This window comes from Notechis scutatus, chromosome 2 (assembly GCF_049901735.1).
Source record: "Notechis scutatus isolate UNSWTSFEM ecotype Mainland chromosome 2, rNotScu1.2, whole genome shotgun sequence".
In the NCBI taxonomy this organism is placed as follows: domain Eukaryota; kingdom Metazoa; phylum Chordata; class Lepidosauria; order Squamata; family Elapidae; genus Notechis; species Notechis scutatus.
In genome coordinates, this window is record NC_142010.1 from 52,218,337 (window position 1) to 52,240,262 (window position 21,926).

Genomic DNA, 21,926 nt, shown 5'->3' on the forward strand with positions numbered 1-21,926 from the left:
GCACTGCAGCATTAGAGCCCTCTCCAGAGAGTTAGGCACGTGTCCAAAGTAGGATAATTTGAACTTGGTCATTTGATTTCTTTGTTTGATGAACCATTTCTTTGCTTTCTTCGCTGTCCATTGTATTCTCAAGATTCTTCTCCACTTCCAAAATTCAAAAGCATCAAAACTTTCTCCTGGCTTCTTCGAAACCCAACTTTTATTTCCACAGCGCATCACAGGGGAAACCCATTGACTACATAATTCTGATCTTTATAGCTCCAGATGTATCAAGGCACCCAAACATGTTTGCCAGGGAGTTCATTGCTACTCTACCCAGTGCTAGCCTTTTGACTTCAAACAACATATTTGCCGGATAGTGTTAACCTAAAACAGATTCTGTAAAACAAATGGTCAAAAAAATGATCAAAAAAATGGGAGAGTTAAATAAAACACGGGTACAGGTTTTTAAAAAGTTTATATTGGAAATGGAATTATAAGTTAAAAAAAAAAATCAGAAAAAAATCAATATGGACCAGACATAGATTTGTCCAATTTTTTCTGAGAAGTCTAGTATTTCACAAGAAACATTGTTATTTAAGCCATTGCACACCTTACTTATGTGATTTACCCCCAACAGTTAGTAGAACTTGCCATATCAATCTATAAATTCTATAGTGCTGTAGAACAAAAGCATGGTGTAGCATTCCATGCTTATTTCTAAGAAAAGCATCTGGGTTATTCATTATTGAATATATGGTACAAGTACTTCTGCCCACTATTATGGTTTGTTTTTTTTTGTTAAATTGATTTTAGAAGTTTGTAATTATTAGAGGGCAGTATAATTATTTTTTTTTGAAGAAACCTAAATACAACTGTTCCCCACTTTTTAGGGATCCTTTCCTTTCTCTTCCAAGAGCAGTTTTTCTTAAAGCATGCTTCACAAGCAAATTGCAGGTATCCTGTGTGCAACTGGTTGCAAAAAATAATTGAACCTTGTGCCTAGTTCTGCTCCACCACTGACCTGCTAAGGTGCGTACGTAAGAGTATGCAGATCTTTCAGGGTGATGTGAGGTGGAATCCTCCACTGAACAAAAGGGCAAAACAAACCAATTTCATCTGTTGGTTCCTGTTGCGGTTGCTATTGTTGGTATTCCTTTTGGCTGAAGTCTGAAAGTAGAGGATCACATGGCTGTAGGTCCTCTGGCTTCAGACCAATGGTGTATGTATATATATAGTCCTTGAATTAACTGGTCACTTAGTTACCATTTGAAATTATAACACTTCCCCCCCCCCAAAAGGTACTTATGACCAGTTTCTGGCATTCCAACAGCCGCGACCTCAGGGCCACAAAACTGCATTTCAAGGTGCTTGGCAGTCAGGCCACATTTATGGCCATTTTCAGTGTTCCACAGTCACAAGAAAGGATTTACATTTTTGTAAATCAAAATAACCAAAATCTGGTGTTTACTTCCGATTTCTGATAAAAGCCAGCCATAGTGAATAATGTATTTGATTAATGACAATGATATTAACTTCACCATAACAAAAGTAGAATTGGGTCGATCATGTGATGACTGACTTTATGACTGTCACAATGTATGACCATATTGCCAGGCTTAATTATGATTCTAAGTCGAGATAGTATATAAGGTACATTAAACAAAAAGTATTTTCCGTTAGAAACAGCTGCTTAGAATTCTGTAGTCTTAAAAAGTTAATGCAATAGAGTTCTAGGGGCAGATAGCATGACCAACTGAAGCGGCTCAATGAAGCAAGTGTTATACACCAATGCAAAATTGAGGGATATCTCTAATGGTTTAAAAGTCCTTTTGTATTTCTGTTTAAATTAACGTTATTGGAAGGCCAAGGTAAATATGCAGATCTCTATTAAAGAACTCAACATCTTTGCTAAGCATACAAACAAGTTGCAAGCATAATTCCCCGATCTCCCAAAATTCCTTTTTATTCCCTCATTAACATAAATACTGGTTTAAACTCGTTTAAATTTATTTTTCTCTCTCTGATATCACTTACATAGTTATAAAGCATTTTTATACAGAATGTATGGGATCCATTTTGCCAGTGGGACACAAAAGATCACAAGAAAATCCAGACGATTCAGAGGCTTTCCATCTTGGCACTGGACTGCTTAGAAACGGTTCAAATATGTCCAAGTGCGGTTGTAGTTGTAATCTAGAAGTTGCTCAACAGGTCCTGAAAAAGAACCAATTTGTTTGAGATACTGTAAAGAAACCTCTGGCATTACTTAGTAAGCTTGAAAAGAAGAGTTAGAAAGACGGTTTACTGGTTTTCTATGAACCATTGTCAGATCAGATGTAACAATACTTCTTTGTTCAAGGTTTCCAAGTTGCCTAAACCCTCTGAATATAAATTAGATTCAATAATACAGCAAAATTCTGGGAAATCATCAGTGGTTCTACCTGTTCAGGCAGGTTTCAAGCGAAAGCTTTCTTGGGCTGACAGGAAAACCTTGAAAGGGACAACTACAAGCAGATAATTCATGTTCATAGGACAAATTTGATCTCAGAAATAATATTTTCACAAACATTCTTAGAGTCCAATTTCATTATGGCTGTCTTAGAATGGGACTGTAAGAAGGGTGACATACAAATCTGGGATTATACTGAATTCAGTTTTTTCATAAATAACCAGAATATGATCTGGCATAGTTAAATCTGAAGCATTTTAAACAAAATAGACAACAGTGTCAGCCCTGAAGCCAAACAGATTGTTTCCTCCTTCCTTACAAATCACAACTCAAAGTCTAACAACTTACCAACTCCTGCAACAACTGGACATCTGTCATACACATATTTACTGCAGACATCCTGAACCATTTTGGTATTAATTTCCTAGAAAACAAGAAATTAAATATACTTCCAGAAGAAAATTAGACAATTTGCCAATTACATACACTGACTACCAATCAAAATTGTACATCATTAGCGAAACTCAAATTGACATTGCTCTCATCTACTTGTGTTCTAAGAATACAATATTTCATTTAAAAAATACAGAACACCTTCATAGATTACTTCCTTCAGTGATTATCTGAATCAGAAACCAGCACCCCACAAATTAAAATTCCTTGAACTTCATGACAAACATCTCAAGGATTTTTGTACGTTGCAAGGTAGGCTAGAATTGCAGAAAACATATCTACACTTGATTTTGTAGTACTGAGTAGAATGTGATGTCCTAGCATTTATCAGACAGTGATGCAAATGACCACTATATCAACAGAAAGGACTATAATCTGGAAATGTAAGATTAGTGAAATTAAGCTTCCACTTTCATCAAACAACAATAATACTGACAGAAATTCTGGCATCCAATTCTGCCAAAGGTATCCGACGACCATAGCTCAGCAGCTGGGTTGCAATACTCTCACACATTGGAGTAGTACCTGAAAAATAAAAGTGAACTGTCAATAGAGTCATTAAGTATCTTTTCAAGATGTGAAGCAGAATCTATAATACACAAACCATTATATATATTGCTAATGAATAATACTCAACAATCCTGTAGTTAGGTACTTCATATAGGACGTTATTAGTGTGCAAGCTTTGAAGTTCTTCATCATCAACGATATTACCAAAAAAGTAGAAGATGAGGAAGGGCTGATGTTTGGGCCAAATGTTTGAATCAACTACCTGCCTTTCAAAGCTAGTCTCAAAACAGAAACTGTGGGCTGAATATTTTTTAGTGGTTGATATCATTCGTATCAGGCTACATCTAGCATGGAGGTATAAAGACAGTGGTTGCTTCCAACTCTAAAAGTGCACTGTCTCTTGTTCATGGCAAAAGGCAGAGAGAAAAAACAATGAAACTAATTTTCATAATAACTTTGTGCTACCATATCAAATGCAGAAAGAAATTGTGTTGCTAGGTAGAATAAAAGTTAACGAAGTCAAATTGGTCTCAGACTTTAAAACTATTTCTTCAACATGTAGCAAATACTAGGTGTAATCTGGCACCAATGATACCTGACGGTAACATATTATTATATTTACATTTTCGATTGGCTGAAATAGTTAAGTTTAGACTTCCTTGCTTTTTCCTAATTTTTGTAACAATTTGCTTGATAAATATTTAATCCAAAAGTTTGTGTGTACATTACATTTTCATGAATTCTAATATTATTCTGTGTGATAATAATTGATCTTTATGAAGATATTACCTAACTACAGTTATATATTGATACAGGAATGACTTCTTGTTCTGTCCTGTTCTGTAAATGATTGTAAGATAGCTAAGAACTTTCGTTTCTGGAAGTTTTATTTAATTTTGTGTAACTGAAGATGGTTTGTATTGGGTTATATCCATTTTGGAATTAACTGATGAATTGTTCTTAATAGATTTGCAATAGCATAGTCATCTGCAAAAATAGACAATCTAGTTTATTTTATTTTTACATATTACTAATTCACCATATTTAGATTGCATTTCTTCAATTAAAAGCACTTTGCATGACAGTGATCGGGTTGCTTTTGAGAGGAACTGTTATATTATTCATTCTGAAATTTCAACCAGGTACAAACTCATGGCATCTATGTGTGGCATTAATTCCCAACTTTAAGTGCGACCAGGTTCAGACCAGATACCGCACCTGAAATAATGAATTGATCTGCTGCATCCAATGAGAAGTTAACTGACACTACTTTTGTCTTAAGTTTATAACATTTGCAATGGTTTGTATCACATGTTATTTCACCACAAATTACAACATTTCTGGAAATGAGTTTAGATGTAGTAAATGAGACACGTTTGCATTGTTTGTGTAGTCACATTGTTATACACATGTTATAGATTGCCACAGTAACATGCTTATATATTTTGGAACACTTGGGAATAGTGTTGTCCCTTTCTCCAAATAGTGTGCAAAAAGAGGATTCACTGTGTGTGCATCTATATTTATATACAAGCATAAAACCACATGAAATACAAACAATAGAAATTGAAGATAGTGAGATTATCTTCAGAAACAGTATTTCATAGAAGGGTGTGTGCCTTCGAAAACAATGGCTTTGGTAACGTTTACGCATCATCTAAAAAATGAAGTATGCTTCTGAATGTGCATTTCCCGTTTTTTGATAAATTTCCTGATTGCTTGGAACTAATAAGATAATATTCTTTACAGTGGATGGTAGACTACAAATTTTCCAGGGAGACTTGACAGGTGCCTTTTATAGATCAAAAGGAACAGGAATTACACAACTCAAAGAAAATAAAAGACCTGTGCGGTCTGGGCTTGCAAACTATCTTCATGTTCCATCTGCAGAACGATCAATTTAAACATTAGAATGTGCTGGGTGGCACAGAAGGCACACTAGCAAACATTTTAAATAGAGAGGAACTGAGGGAAAAAATGTTACTTTCATTACACTTTTCACAAGAAAGAAAAACCTGCTCAGGAGGTATTAAAAATTGAAACTGCGCTCTAAGGAGACATACCATCTAGTTGGGCCACCAAGCTCCTTCGGAGAACTTTTTTGCCTCTCTCCAAGTCATGTTCAGGCAAATCAGTGCACATGCGCATCCTGTACAAGCAGCAGAATTGAAGATAGTAATCAAACGTGACACATCTTTAAATGACAATTCCCTTCCGTTTTAGAAAACTTACGCTTGTTGATAGAAACCAGGCTTGCTATTCTACATAAAAGCTGAAGGAAGAAGATCACCACAATAGACAAATATTTATATTTAAATATTTATATGTATAGACAAATGAAACAGAAAGAGTAGTATACACTTGAGCTAATATTTAAATGAAAACTCTACTGAGACACAATAAATACAATTAGATTCTAATATAGAAGCTGCAGTACACTATCTCACACTAGAAACTCACAGAACAGGTTTTGAGATTATTTTGCTTCTGCTTCATTTCCCATTTTCAAATATTTTTTCCATTAATCCTTGGAGAGCTATATCCTGAAGTCCATTTGCAACCCCATATAGCACTATTTTCTTACAAAATAAAAATAACATAATAGAAGCAAAACCATCCTTACCATTCATATCTTCCCCAATCAGTTGAGTATAAAATTTTGAAACGATCAGTGACAAAATAGAAACCAAAAAGTCCTGTATCAGAGTAGCAAATGTTGAACGGCTGGAAACTTTGACAGAGGTCGTTCTCAGCAAAATCAGCAGCCATTTTGCTATACAGATTCTATAAAGAGATAGTTATAATTTACCATGCAAACATAACTCATTACCAACGAAGTATTCATTCAAAAATCTTGAAATAGCCCTTATTCCGTTATATCAGTACATTAATCACCTAAGCCAGACAAGTAACAAAGCTTAACAAAGTCATTAGAGATTCTGATAGTATCTTAAATTTGACATGAAAAAAACCTTGCCACAGAATTCAGGTGCCATAATGCAAAACAGCACCTGACCAACAAAATTGAATTCCAAGAAAAAATAAACAATGCAAAAAGGCACTTTACTTAAACCAGAATATTAGCTGTGCTGTTCATCTGTAACATTAGGGAAATTAAATCAGCAGTACACAACCAAGTGTTCTGGACCAGAATGGCTTGCAGGAGTTCGAACAAGGAATTCCCCATGTTGGCAAAGATTTCTGAAAATTCCAGGTACAGTCAAGAAATGAATTATTATACAAGTCAACTCAAGAGTTCTCACTCAAGGCCCAAATTATCAGGTACTTCGGACACATTACGCAGACCTAGCTTTCCGGAAAGAGCTCTAATGCAGGGAAAGGTGGTAAATAAGAGAAGACGAGGATGACCAACAGCAAGATGGATGGATTTAGTTACAATGGAGATGAGTGCACTACAGGAGACTTGAAGGACCAGATTAGGGACAGATTGTCATGGATAAAATCTATGTGGTTGCTAAGTGTCAACATGGATGTAATAATCAATCAAAACGAACATGCCAATCACAGTGCCTTACCTTACTTCCACCAAAGGTAAGGTCGTAGCGTCCTATGATTGAATTAGCTAACAGAAGGACAAGATTGTCTGGACTACCCCAGCCAGGCCCCTCCACAGCGAAAGCAACGTGAGCCAAAGGTAAGTCGTCATCTCTGACTGAGACCTAAAAGGGTATGAGGCAAGAAAAGAGAATAAAAAGCCCAGTCATATCTTTTTGCAAAAAGATAAAATTTCCCCTTTTATCTATTAAACCAAAACCAAAACAGAGAATTCGTGTTTTATTTTTAAAATATTTTTATCCCATTTTTAAAAAATTAGTGAATCCTGTATTCAGAACTCGAGGGTGGCTGTGATAAACATGAACATTCAGCCTTCTTATTACTGTGATAGGCAAGAAAAGTAGGCAAGGAGTTTACGTGAAGAAGTGAACATAAAGAAAGGGCCAATATTAATATCCTAACCGGCTTCAACACTAAATGTATTTCAGATGTAAGATAAGTAGCTACTTCGCTTGGAAGTGCTGAGTTGCTAAAAATAGTTATACTACGAGAGGAGAATATTCAAGACCAGATACACATTTATTTAAATGATTTAAATGGCTACTCATCTCACAACAGTGATTCTGAGCTGTGTACTATAATTAAAGTAACAGCTACAATCAGTAAACAATGATGCACAAGAGAAAACAATATACTTCAATGACAAAAACCTATATCAGCAGCAGAACTTGCTTACCTTTCTGGCCAAAAGACTTTTGGGGGAGGGGGAGACAGCATAAGGACCGTCAGAATTGCCAGAGGGAAGCTAATACCATTTATTATGATGTATACCATAGTACTATGGGCCCAACTGTAGAGGGGTCCAACAAGATGGCACTGTGGTAAGATCCCCAGCATACTCTGATAGATCTGGTGGACCGAGCAAAAACAATGGAAGAGCTGGTCCCACCAAGAGCCTGGCCTATGCCATGTAGAGCTTTACAGATCAGACTTCCCCAAACTTTCCAGCTTTGCAGACCAGAGTGATAGGCATCACCATAAATTAATACTCAGAAGCCTACTTTCCTTGCTTTCTGGGCAATCCCATATAGAGGGTATTGCATTAATCAAAATGGGAGATGACTAAAGCAATGGTCGCCTTGGGCAAGGATCACAGTAGTGACTGTTACAAGCTCATCAAGCAAGACCTGTCAATCCAGGCAGAGTTAAGGATAGAAACTAACCAGAGCAGGAAATCATTAAAATCCACAGCAAATCAGCCTTGTCAGCGTTGAGCCAAAGCCTTTAACCCCATTCAGACCCTCACAGCCTCCAGGCACTGGGAAAGCACCTCCGTGGCATTGCTTGGTCAGCCCAGTGTGGAGATGTACAGCTGGGCATCATCAGCATACTCATATTCAAGAAGCCACTTTAATAAAAATGATCTAAGTAGAATTTATATTGCATTATTTCCATGCACATTTTATTTTATGATAATGCTAGGCCAGGAAGACTCTTCTTACCTGACTCCCGCTGTAACGACTTCGGGGCAAAACAGGAATGGTATCAGCTTTGTAATTAAAAGGAACATTGCCAAAATGCTGCTGGGCAAGATCCACCAGTTCTTTATGACTAACATCTATTAAAAAGCAAGGCAATATGAATGTTGTTTCTTCCAACAGGGGCTGCTAAACAGCTGCAAAACTATTATCCAAATTGATATAAAATTGAAACATCCCCACTTATGACTTTTTTTAACATACCCAGTAAAATCTCTCCAGATGACAGCCCTTTGAGGCAGGCCAGATAAGGAAACGGACTCTACAAGTTAGACCGTGGCTATAGGCAGTAGTAGCAGAATCTTAAAAACCCGTATTTTCCCTCCCCTCCCTCCCCAGCAAAGTACAGTCCATCGAGACTGAGCTTCTTTCGCATTCTTTCTGTTTCTTGGGCTTAACAAGTTTTCTATAATTATTTCTGCATAGTTTCTCAAGGTCAACTCTGTAGCTCTTTATACTGGACCCTTGGTTCTATTAGAAATGGTGGGAAATATTTGTAGCTTGCGTGGTAGATGGTGGTGGTGGTGATTTTTTTTTTCCTCCAAGTTTGGAAACTAAACAATAAGCTCGGGGAACAAACCACCACTAACCCCTTGGGTACCATTGTCTATTCCTAGTGATAGGATTTTTTCCCCTGCCTTCCTATAATTTCAATCCATTATTTGGGGTTCCTCAGTAGAGTATTCTGGGGCATTTTGGTTCATGCACAGAATGAAGATATTCTGGACAGAAATTATGGGGGGGGGGGGCAGCGTGGAGAAGGGGGAGAACAGTAAAAAAGCCAGTGGTAGAGGAAGAGGCCGCTGCTCCCCTTACCACAGCCTATCCCCCAGAGATGGCCATCCCCAACTTTTCCAGTGCTTTGCTTCTACCATAATAGAAATGAGAATATTTCCCTTAGTTTAACTTTTAAGGGGTTGATCTGACTCGATGTGCTTCACTATCCTAAACACGTTGGTCTTTGCTTGTATCATAGTCATGATTAGACTCCTGTAACATTATTATATATAAAAGATGAAATTAAAACAAGACCAGCTTACACTAACCTCCAGCAGCAACCAGGGTCATGCGAGGTGCTTTGACATGAGCTTCCATGTATTCTGCTATATCTGCACGGGTCAATTTCCTAGAAGAAATACAATACTTTTTAAAAATTTACCATTTGTAAAAAGTATGGAACGTGGCATCGGTGAGCTTAGAAACATACTGTCTTTTCATTTTTTTAAAACATATATGTTATTTAATATAATCTAGAGCTGGGCTCCTTATTGAAATCAAAAGGGTAAAAAAAAAATCCTTTTGAAGGTGTCCAAGAGTGGTTTTCAAAACCAATTGTCTTCTTTGGATTGCGCTGCATCTGTGCAGAGCAGCCATGAAAACACTGAAAAGGACACAGTAACTCCATGTGCCATCTTGCTCTTCCGACCAAGGTAGCGGTTGGAACGGGAGTTGATTTTATGATTTGGGAAAGGTTTCAACTTTGTATTATGTTTCTTCTAATGTTGGATTTACTCAGGTTTTGCCTTTTTAAAAATCTATGCTAGCTCCTTGCCCTGATAGGATTTTTCTCCTTAAACATGTCTAGAAACGTTTTACATAAGCTATCAAGTGTCTCTTTTGTTTTATACCAACTTCAGTATGCAGTATGAGGACAATACTGAACCGATTGCAGAAATACACCCCAGAATTATTTAAAACTAAATTGGAACGTCTTCCTCACGTGTCCTCTCGGAATTTGATGCATACATATGTGGACCAGCCAACACCAGAAATTTCCACAGATCTACATGAAATCTGAGTAATTGATTTAAAAAGTAATCATGCCTGGAGGAGACCAGATTCCTGCAAAGCTTTTATCTCATGTTGCAGAAGGAACTGAGACGGAGGAGAAAAGATGGACGTTATGAGTCTGCAATGAGCAAGGAACTGCAATTGTGTGACTGTATACCTGTGTGTGTGTGATGGGAAAATGAAAAGTATATAATACAAGGCTAGAAGTGTGAGAGGATTTTATGCTAGTGAGTGTGGATTGGGAAAGAATGTCAAAAGCAACAAGTGTTTTTAGCTGCAGATTTTAAGAGCAGTTTCTGAGTGCTTAAGGCAAAGTTTGAGAACCCCTGCTTTAAAGGATTATAGTAATAATAATTTAGCTCAAGCTCTAGTTTATAACAACAAAAACTTGTTACTCCTGCATATGACACACAAAAAAACATTCAAGAACTCCCAGTGACTTACTTCCTTTCTTAAAAAAAGAAAACCTGGTGAAAGAAGCCAAACAACAGCTTACTAAGGGCCATAGCTTCTGTTTACATCTGTACATTTGTGCATATAAGTTATTTACAGGCAATATTTCATAATTATGCCTTAGCCATATGGGTATTGGCATAAGCTCAAAAACATTGGATTTAAATTAAGACACTTTCTTCTATCATATAAGTGATGCTTGACCAGGGTCTGCAGTATTGTCTGGGGCACTACACATCCTTTCCACGACTGGTTTTCTTTGTTACCTTCTGGGAGGAAGCTTCACAGAACCCAAAGCAGAACAATTAGATTTTGTGTGTGTGTGTGTGTGTATCACATATGTATGTGCATGTATATGTGACCATGAAACACCAAGGGAGATGATCTACTAATCTTTTTCAATTACAAACATCTCCTGAAAGTTTAATAAAAATTGAATTCTGTTCTAGAATTAAAAAAAAATCAAACTGTCAACTTTTATTTTTATTTTCAATCTACTTCCCCATCCCCACCAGTCATAGTTTATGTAGACAATTTTTTTCTGAATACATAGAACACACACACATTTACATTAACTACTAAAAGATAGTTCCTTGGAAACCCAAAAAATAGCAGTAAGCAAGTAGAACTGTGTATTTCAGACCTGTATCACAATGATTGCACCAGGTATAGCTGACTTGATACTGCTAGAGCTGTGAAGACAAACCTTTCAGGCTTGGCAGGCCAAAAATTTGGAATATGCCTAACTTGACTCTTGTCCTAGTGCCACCGCTGCCACTCAAAAAGGCCACCTCATGCTATTCCCCAAGGGGTACAAGCCTTGGAAATTGATGAAATTGCCCCATGGCCCACAGCTTCGCAGAAAATTGCATGAGAACAGAACATTATTTTGAGAATCACTGTTTTCAAGTTGTTGGTAAATGTTGGCTGGTCATTGAAAATGTAGTGGTGTATCACCCTTGGCATGTGTATCATAGGTTCATCATCGCTGGTATAGACTCTTTAACTATTAACTCCAATATTCAGTTTCCCTAATGTATATTGTAGCAATTAAGATAAATGGCTGTTATTTTTCTGTGCAAAGGTATTGGATCATTGTTGTTTAGATATATGCAACTTAAATAAGACTTGTATTTATCTCACCCTTTATTTCAGTTAACTAACTAAAATTTGTGTGCCTGAACCATGTCACTTCTGTTCAACTCACTTTATATTTGCTGTTGTCCCTTCAGTTGTCTGGGCCAAAGGTGTGCCTTGATAAGCTGAAGCATGAAGATAATCAAAGAGGACAGCAGGCAGATAAGAATCGGATTCTTTCATCTCCTGAAGGATGACATTCCGCTCCTTCTCAATCTGAGACTCTTCCAAGCTGCAGTTCTGTGTTATATCAGCCAGAATCTCAATTGCTAAAAAAGATGTGCTATTTGAATCATCAAGTCAAGTTAAATTAAAAAGTTACCACGATATTCCGGGATGAGAAAAACCAACAACCCTAAATTAGAGGGCATTTATAGCATTGCAAGCCACAGCCAATGTCAATTTTGTATCTCCTGCCCATAAATGAATTCCTCTCCTAGCCTCCTGTCTACTTCTTCTGCAACTCTTTCACTTTTAACTTCAACCACCCATCTTCTTTGCTTCAGATGCCAATTGCTGTGAAAGTATACATTATTATTACTAGAATAACAATAATAGTGGAAGAGATAATAGTATCGCTACTATTATTCAGTAGAAGCAAACATGATACAAAGCGATTTTGTCAAACTCAGACAACTGTATTACCTTTTGGCAAATCTTTGCCTAGAATTTTCATGTAGAAGGCTGTCTTTTCACGAGAGTAGTAGCTGTCAAGATGTGCACCAATGCTTTCCACTTCCTTTTCAAATTGGGCGTAAGGGTATTTACTTGTGCCCTAATAAAACATCAATAATCAATGCTGTTTTTAGTGCTTGCAGCAATTTTAGTAATTATGAAGTTCATATTATCGCAAGGATTTTCCTTCTATAAGGCCTATGGCCATATCAACTAAGTTAGAATACAAGCTCTGGTTTAAATGAAGACTACCTTGAGGTGGCATATGGCGAGATGGTCTTACATTCATCCTAATAGACAAATTCAAAGAATCAAAATTCTGGTTTTCAGCTGATAAGAAGTCCCAGCAAGCTAATGAGCTTCCTCACTGAGAAAGTAGGGAGAGGAATATGAGTTTGGCAGGAAGTTCAAGAAGATATCCCTAACAAGTATTACCCCCACGTGGCGTAGCTTGATTGAGCAGAAAAGAAGAAGAAATGAAAACTTTTCTAAACACGTTGACTGTATTCTTAAGAAACAGAAGTGAAGGAACATGATTCTGCAGTCCTGAATCTGCTATGGCATGTTTGTGTTCTTGTACAGATGAAATCAGAAAGGCCAAAGCTCAAAATGAACCGTACTTGGTAAAGGATGCTAGAACTATATTTTATATATCGCCTTCAAATCAGTTGTTGACTCCTGGGGACTACCTGGACTAAGGATTACAGTATTTCTATTTTCTTTCAATTCTTGCATATGATGAATCCTACTGTGTTTCCCCGAAAATATGACTGGGTCTTATTTTCTTTTGACCCCTGAAAAAACAGCTAGGGCTTCTTTTTGGGTGGGTCTATTGACTTACCTCATTGCAGCAGCACCAACAACCCCGCCCAGCAGGAGCCCGCTGCCGGCCCACTTCTTCTACAGCCGCTTGCCGTGGCTCGCATGCATCACCCCCAACCTCTGAACGTTTTGCCATCAGAGTGTTCCGGAAAACTGCGGCCAAGGAAAGAGGTCCAGATTGATGAGCACATCATCCCCTGGCCTCCATTTTGCTGTAAGAGGCCTTCCGGAAATGTAGAGAGCTTTCCAGAAGGCTCTGACGGTGAAACAGAGGCCATGGGGCAATGCATGCGTCAATCCAGACCTCGTTTCTTGTCTGCAGAGGGCTTTCTGGAAGATTCTGATGGCGAAATGGAGGCTGGGGATGATGCGTGCAAGCAGCAGCAAGCGACTGCAGAAGAAGTGGGCCTGCAAGACGAGGCAGGTGTCGGGCTGTGTGAGACCTGGTAAGTAGGGCAGCTCCACCCCCCCAACTTAAAACTCCTGCACCCCGGGGTGGGTGGAATGTTAATTAGGGGTAATTTTAGAGGTAAGGCTTAATTTTAGCGCATGCATTCAAAAACATGGTAGGGTTTCTTTTCAGGGTGGGTCATATTTTCAGGAAAACACGATACAGGATAAAATCATTTATATGTATTTTTGTTCGCTGAAAATGATACAAGAATTTTAGTTCCTTTTATTTCTTAAAAAAACTGTAAGCTGAACAAATAATATATCTATATAGTAGCATTTGTTCTTTAATCATTTTCATTTAAATATAATTCAACTTGTAAAAGAGACATACATTTAAATTTCAGAGTATCACGGCATACAAGTGCATCAATGATGTTACCTAGTTGGTAACAAAATGTTTACAAGAGAACTACAGCACCAGACAACACCAAGATTCCACACAGAGAAATTTCTTAGGAATAAAAATGCCCTAAATAAATTTAAATCAGACTGGCAAGTAACATAATAATGAATAAAAGTCTGTTTCTGAAATATGGAAATTCTTTTCAAGTTTTTCTGGATTCAGAGCAGTAGGTAGCACACATGTAGGAAGCAGTACAACTCAATCATATTGCAGCTCACCTTGAATGCCAGGTGTTCCATAAAGTTCCCAACTCCATTATTCTTCTCAGTTTCATAACGACTTCCTATCTTAATCCATACTCCAACCTGATTAAACAAAGAATTGATTAAATATATTAAGTATCAGGGCAGCTTTATAGGAAGTATTCTGATATTGTATTTCATGTATTTTAATTTTTTAAAAATTAATTTTTTTATCATTGCAATTATTTTTATTTTGTTTGCTCCCCAGAGTCACTTGAGATGGGCAAGTATACAAATTGAACGAATTATAATAGACTATTGAAAGAAAGAGCTTCAATTGCAGATAGAATAATTACCCTTAAATCCCTATCTTTCTATCTAACTTGCACTTTCCTTAATTTGGCTAGAAACATAGAAATTGCTTGTGTCAGTACCAAGACAGTGTTTTTTCAGTCAATGAATCAAAATCTAAGCAGAGGTTAAAAGTAACACCAGGATTTGTCTAAAAACAAAAGGGAGGACAATCCTATGCTGAGGTGCACACGGTTTCAGTAAGCTCCCAAAATGTGCTTCCTCTTGACCCATTCCATGTGGAAAATTTCCCTTCCATGTCAAGAGTATGGGAATTCATTGGGAAGGTTTCAGATCCAAAGTTCCATCTCTGAATATTGCTGAATTATATCTCAAAGCTACCCCAGCTAACATGGCCAATGCATTCAACAAATCCTATCAAATCCCAATCATGCAACAAATCTAATAAAGTTCTGAACCTGAATTCCTTTTAATACTTTTGGATCTTGTATGATTAACATACTTTAAAAAAATATTCTACATTAATTGTAGCTGCCCTATATTATAAGCACACTTTGTTGATATTGCAGTTTGAATTCCAGGCCATTGTAATAAGGTATCCACCCTAAAGCAAGTTAAATATTTTTTTTATTTCCCAGTGTATATACAAGTTATGATTATAGTAACTATACTATAGTCCAAATGTGCAATAGCCATATCTCAAAAAGAATAAATAATTAAAAATACTGTATTGCTAAAAATGCTACTAATCGTCCAGGAGATAGAGAGAGAGAGAGAGAGAGAGACAAAGACAGACAGAGAGAGAGAGAGAGAGAGAGAGAGAGAGAGATGTATATATGTGTGTGCATGTATGTGTATTAGTTTGGCAAAATATAAAATACAGAGATGCAAAGAAAAATGGAAAATAAAGAAAGAAGAGGGGAAGAGGAAACAGTGTAGGATAAAGTGGGGGAAGAAAAGCATCAACCTTGATTCTTTTTGGTGCAGTAAAATATTTTTTTACTTTTACATAATATATACAAGCCATTTCTATAACAACAACCTATCTAATTCACAAAACCCAAAATAAGAGTTTCATTTTTTTCAAGTTCTTTATTCATTAAGCCAAAAAAAAAAAGTCCCTGGTTTTATCTTTATATTCACTTTGAGAATCTTCTGTATTTATATGTGAATCCTACCCCGTATTTCTTTGCTTTATCACATGTCAGCATAAATGGTAAAAGGTTCCTTTGTTACATTCACATTTCCAACATTTATTTTAAGTATCTTTATAGATTATTGACGATTTGTTTGGCTTTAGAATACACGGTTTAAATGTTATTTAAATCAAGTTATTAATGTAAATTTTAAACCTGTCCACATGGAAAAACATATTTTCTCATTGTTCAAGCATTACATTATATTCAAAATTCTTTGCCCGCTGAATCATACAATGCTTCACATACTTATTCTCAAGTTCAATTTCAATAGAAATTTATTAAGCTTAATATGTTCATAATTACCATACAGAATTTCCAATAAAGTTGGAAATTTTGATATTTTACACTGAAAGAATTCCTTCCACGAAGTAAGCAATTCTACCAAAGAAGACCTGTACTAGTAGAAATTTCAACAAAGTAACCTAAAGCATACTACAAATTCACAACATGAAATTGCAAGCCTAGCTGAGCTTTGTAACTGCTCTATCTGAATTGAAAATTAATTCTAGAATACGCTCATTGGTTAGAGATTAAGAAATTAAAAGCAGGATTTGTAGCTATCTGCAGGATAACAACCAAGCTCAAAGAACTCCAAGAATCTGACATAGTGACCATATTTCAAAAATCTGTTTGCTATCTTGGCTTTTCTACTGTGGAATCTCTGACTTCTCTGGAATAAAAAGCATAGATTATATTTCTCTGAATAGCTTGGAAGCAATAAAAAACTCCCTTGGTAGTCTGCTATTCATTAAGTTTGTTTTAGGACTTTCAGTTTTTAGGGAAAGTTACTTTCTGTTGGAATATGTACATGTAATCAGACTAGCCACTCTATACATCTGATGTAGCAACTTAAGAAAACTTTTAGGTTTTATTAGATTCCTTCCATTAAAAATATCAAGCCTGAGTTAAATATATACTCAACTGAAAAAAACAGGGATTCCAACATTTTTCAGAAAATCAAATTAAAACTTACTGTACATGTAGGGTGGTTTGACTTTTCTGATGCTATTTGTAAGCCATTGTCTAAAGTAGTAACTTCTGTCTCGGGAAGATTGGATAGCACATTAGCGTAAGTTGCAGTACTTCCTCTTTTCACCAAGCCCTGCAAGGATATCTAAAAAAATGATTATTAATTAATACAATATAAAAACAAACAAAACATATGCATTAAAATTGTAGAATACCTATAACAAATTATAACTTATTCTGGACTATATATTTCAACCACAGTAATTTATGACACAAATCAAAAGAGTAAGAAAAGGCTTTTAAAACAAATTCAGGCACCGAAGTCTATGGAAAAGGAATACATTAACTAAATATTAATAGCGCACAAATATATGAGACCAGAAACTGTCCAATAAACTGCAATTATACTAAAAAGTCATAATTATTTAGATTAACTTTGGGAAGAACATTAATGAATATTTGAACACAATCTTATATTTCTCTCTGATGAACATGAGACAATTGAAAAATAATTTTAATATGTATCATCCTGAAACAAACCAAAATGAAATTCACTTTACAATGCAGAATTTCCATTCAAATTGGGATATAAATCTTGCTAGGGAATCTTAGAACTATTCAATTTAATACAAGAATATTTACTAAAAGTAATGCTTTCAAAACAAAGATCTATATTTCCCAATTGACACAAAAATAAAATATGAATAACCAATAAAAACAAATTTTCACATGTCAGATTTTTGACATAATTGCTCTGATACTTTCTAAATAAAATAATCATAAAGCAACTAAGCCTAGGTCTCTAATGTACGCTGAAATGTTAACAAAGCCTAAATGACCGAGGTTGGGTTCATACGATGTGCTAAAACCATGCTCGTTCATTCATTTGAATGACTAAAGCCACCTTGGGTAGATTCAAAACCAAACATGTAGCTTATACCTTCCAATATGTTGTATGTTCGTACAGTACAAATAGTGCTAAGATTCCCTAACAAGATATATATCCCAATTTTCAAATCAGCAACATTTCTATATATTCCTTAATAACTCCTTGATAGTAGTTGCAACTTTTTCCAGACAGAACTGTCTGACAAGTAAAGGCTGAATTAAAAGGGGCAGAGATTTTATTATCATCCATTACTTCTGCTATTGCTGACTGCAGGCTGCCAGCAGTTTGGCGGTTTGAATTTCACCGGCTCAAGGTTGATTCAGCCTTCCATCTTTCTGAGGTAGATAAAATGAGGACCCCGATTGTTGGGGGCCATATGCTGACTCTGTAAATCGCTTAGAGAGGCTTGTAAAGCACTGTGAAGTGATATATAAATCTAAGTGCTATTGCAAAATTTCTACTTACTGTATCTGTTCAAATAGGTCTTTGGTCAGAAATATGTGGCAATTTGAGCACCAAAGAATGGAGGCCTTTGAACTATGGTCCTGGAAAAGACTCTTGCGAGTCCCTTGGACTGCAAGGCGATCAAACTGGTCAGTCCTAGAAAAGATCAACCCTGATTGCTCTTTAGAAGGCCAGATCCTGAAGATGAAACTCAAATACTTTGGCCACCTAATGAGAAGGAAGTACTCACTGGAGAAGAGCCTAATTCTGGGAAGGACTGAGGGCAATCGAAGAAGGGGACAGAGAATGAGGTGGCTGGATGGAGTCATTGGAGCAATAGGCATGAGCTTAAATGGACTCCGGAGGATGGTAGAGGACAAGAAGGCCTGGAGGAATGTTGTCCATGGGGTTGTGATGGGTCGGAGAAGAATTCGCAACTAACAAAAAGAAAGCAAAAAGAAGCTGCTCTGAAAAGTTAAGGAATCAGTTCTCAACAAATGCACCAGCAAACATGTGGAAAACTCTTAAAAACATCACTAGCTTCAGCAAACCTCCTTCCCAGGCAGAAGGAAATCAACAACTAGCAGATGACCTGAATGTGTTTTACTGCAGGTTTGAAAGGAAACTACAGCCACCTATCTCCACAACCCATATCTCAAACACACCAACAACAGCCAAGCCTCCTACAACTGACCCCAATCCATTGGGTTCACAACCTCTGGTGATCACAGAAAAAGAAGTGCAAGATCTATTATACAGACAAAAGCCAGGAAAAGCATCAGGGCCAGACAAGATAACTCCTTCTTGCTTAAAAGTCTGTGCTGACCAATTGGCCCCCATCTTCACCCGAATCTTCAAAAGATCACTAGAGATGTGCTATGTTCCTTCCTGCTTCAAACGCTCTACTATCATCCCAGTGCCCAAGAAACCCTCCATCAAGGAATTGAATGACTACAGACCAGTTGCTCTAACATCTGTAGTTATGAAAATCTTTGAAAGACTTGTGCTGTCCCACTTGAAAACCATCACGGATCCACTGTTAGATCCCATGCAGTTTGCATACTGAGCAAATAGATCGACAGATGATGTTGTTAATATGGCTCTGCATTACATCCTACAACACCTTGAATCTCCCAATACCTATGCAAGGGTCCTCTTTGTAGACTTCAGTTCAGCATTCAATACCATCATTCCAGACACTCTTCTAAGTAAATTAAACCAACCAGCAGTACCTGAACACACTTGTAAGTGGATCATAAGCTTCCTAACAGACAGGAAGCAGCAGGTGAAGCTAGGCAGAATCACATCCGATACCTGTACAATCAGCACAGCCCCCTCCCCAAGGCTGTATGCTTTCTCCACTTCTCTTCTCCCTATATACCAATGACTGCATCTCAAATGATCCATCTATTAAAATACTGAAGTTTGCTGATGACACAACAGTGATTGGTCTCATTCAAGACGATGACGGATCCACATACAGACAGGAGGTTATACAACTTGCCTTGTGGTGTAACCGGAACAATATGGAACTGAACACACTCAAAACCGTAGAAATGGTGGTAGACTTTAGAAGAAACCCTCCCTTACTACCGCCTCTTACAATACTAAACAACATCGTATCAACAGTAGAGGCCTTCAAATTTCTAGGTTCTACTATATCACATGACCTAAAATGGACACCTAACATCAAAAATATCATCAAAAAAGCACAACAAAGAATGTTCTTTCTGCGCCAACTCAGGAAGCTCAAACTGCCCAAGGAGCTGCTGATCCAGTTCTACAGAGGAATGATTGAGTTTGTCATCTGCACCTCTATAACTGTCTGGTTTGGTTCTGCAACCCAACAGGACAGACACAGACTTCAGAGAGTAATTAGGACTGCAGAAAAAACCATTACTACCCCAGTACTAACCATTACTGCCTTCAGTCGAGGACCTGTATACTGCACGAGTCAAAAAGAGGGCTGTGAAAATATTTACAGACCCCTCACATCCCGGACATAAACTGTTTCAATTCCTTCCCTCAAAATGACGCTATAGAGCATTGCACACCAGAACAACTAGAAACAAGAACAGTTTTTTCCCATAAGCCATCACTCTGCTAAACGAATAATTTCCTCAACCTTGTTCAACTATTACAAAGTCTGCACTACTATTACTGTTAAATCTTGTCATCACTCCTTATCACCCATCCCGTCCCACTTGTGACTGTATGACTGTAACTTTGTCGTACTTATGATTTATATTGACTGTTTCCCAGTATGATTTATTGCTTATTGTACCCTATGACTATCATTAAGTGTCATACCTTATGATTCTCGACTCCTGACGAATGTATCTTTTCTTTTATGTATACTAAGAGTATTTACACTGACAAATTCCTTATGTGTCCAATCACACTTGGCCAATAAACTATTTTATTCTATTCTATTCTATTATTTCTATTTCTATAATTTCTATTTCTATTCTATTTCTATTATTTCTATTTCTATTATTTCTATTCCTATTCCTATTCTATTCTAGCATGTGGCAATTAGACCTGTAGTCAGCAGAACAAAATAAGGTGGCATAGAGAAACATTAGCATTAGGATACTCAGAGACAAGAAGTCCCTTGGCTGTTTCCTGCTATGTCCAATTCACCCACTTGAGCTTTTATTTTCATATTCTTGAAATTGTAAAATACCAGCAGAAACTTAAATTGTCCCATACTGAACAGACAACAGAAACTTTCTTGCAAGTTAGAAACTTTCATAGAAAGTTGTTGCGATGCAATTGCTTTCCTCGTCTTTCTTGCATCCCACCAACAGCCTGCTAGATTTTCGCAGCCCGGATTTTAGTATTACTATCCCACGCTAGAGAATATAAATGAACAATAACGGTGAAGAGCTGGTGTGTGGGCTGAGGGGCCGAAAACGGCACCCTTGCAACATTTCGAAACAAGGTTTTGGGCCACGCTCTCCGGGCCCTGCCACGACCCCTCAGCTGCCAAAACAAGCCGCCCAACGTGCTGGCGAGGGAAGGCGGGATGCTTCATCCTTAGCCGGGGCTCGGTCGGGGGACGGAGGCTCAGCAACTCGGCGCCTGTCCAGTGGCTCTCACTCACCGCGGTCTGCTCGGTGCGAGAAAAGCTAAAACGTGCAATGAAAGGCTCGTCCCAAAAGCACCTTTGGGACAACCATGACCTGGATGGCTGAGAATCTCCGTAGACACGTTAATCAGAGGCTCACTGCATTACCGCCCAGAGGGTTAAAGGCGGAGCAGGGACGAGGCTCCAAGGGCGTAAACATCTGCCGGTATTTTATTTTCCCCCGAGAACGCCCCTTATTCGGACTGGACCGAGGAAGCGTTTCCACCAACCGCCCTTTCCTTCCCGTGACCTTCGCGGATGGTGAAGGAGGCGACGCAGAGCCTTGGCGGACTCCGCCGTCTTCCCCGACCGGTTTGCTTTCCCGCTAGGCACTCCCCCTCGCCCCTTTGCCAGGGATCCAACCGGGCACCGACTCACCGGTGCGCAGGAGCCCCGAAGGAGAGCCCGGCTAGCCACAGACCCCAGAGCCCGGTAGACCGACCCCGCCGCCATCTTGCCCCGACAAGGAAGGCCGCCAACTGCGCCTGCGTAGAGTTCCAGGGAGGCGCATGCGCGAGTTCCAAAGGGGGCGGTCCCTAGGAGGAGGAAGGACTTGTGTTGTCCTAAGAATTGCGAGGATGGCTTACCGCTTTGTGCTCCAAAGGCGATTCTTGATCCG

At 37.9% G+C, this 21,926-nt stretch overlaps 1 protein-coding gene across 1 annotated transcript; it reads right to left on the reverse strand.

Annotated features, from left to right (window-relative positions):
- Window positions 1-1,971: 1,971 nt before the first annotated feature.
- UQCRC1 (ubiquinol-cytochrome c reductase core protein 1) lies at window positions 1,972-21,784 on the reverse strand. The gene is made up of 13 exons (XM_026677868.2): window positions 21,686-21,784; window positions 16,849-16,989; window positions 14,401-14,487; window positions 12,475-12,604; window positions 11,900-12,098; window positions 9,495-9,574; window positions 8,413-8,528; window positions 6,931-7,074; window positions 6,018-6,178; window positions 5,458-5,543; window positions 3,321-3,409; window positions 2,780-2,855; window positions 1,972-2,196 (listed from the first exon to the last, which is right to left on the reverse strand). The coding sequence occupies exons 1-13, from the start codon at window positions 21,758-21,760 to the stop codon at window positions 2,132-2,134; spliced, it is 1,449 nt and encodes a 482-aa protein (XP_026533653.1). The 5' UTR covers window positions 21,761-21,784; the 3' UTR covers window positions 1,972-2,131.
- Window positions 21,785-21,926: the final 142 nt, after the last annotated feature.

Bases quoted from the DNA above. Each gene is read 5' to 3' on its own strand.
- UQCRC1 (XM_026677868.2), bottom strand. From the start codon at position 21,760: ATGGCGGCGGGGTCGGTCTACCGGGCTCTGGGGTCTGTGGCTAGCCGG. The intron at 14,488-16,848 runs GTAAGTTTTAAT...TTGTTTAATCAG, and splicing joins CAAACCACCCTACATGTACA to GTTGGAGTATGGATTAAGAT. The intron at 2,856-3,320 runs GTCAGTATTATT...CTTGTTTTCTAG, and splicing joins AATTGGATGCCAGAATTTCT to GAAATTAATACCAAAATGGT.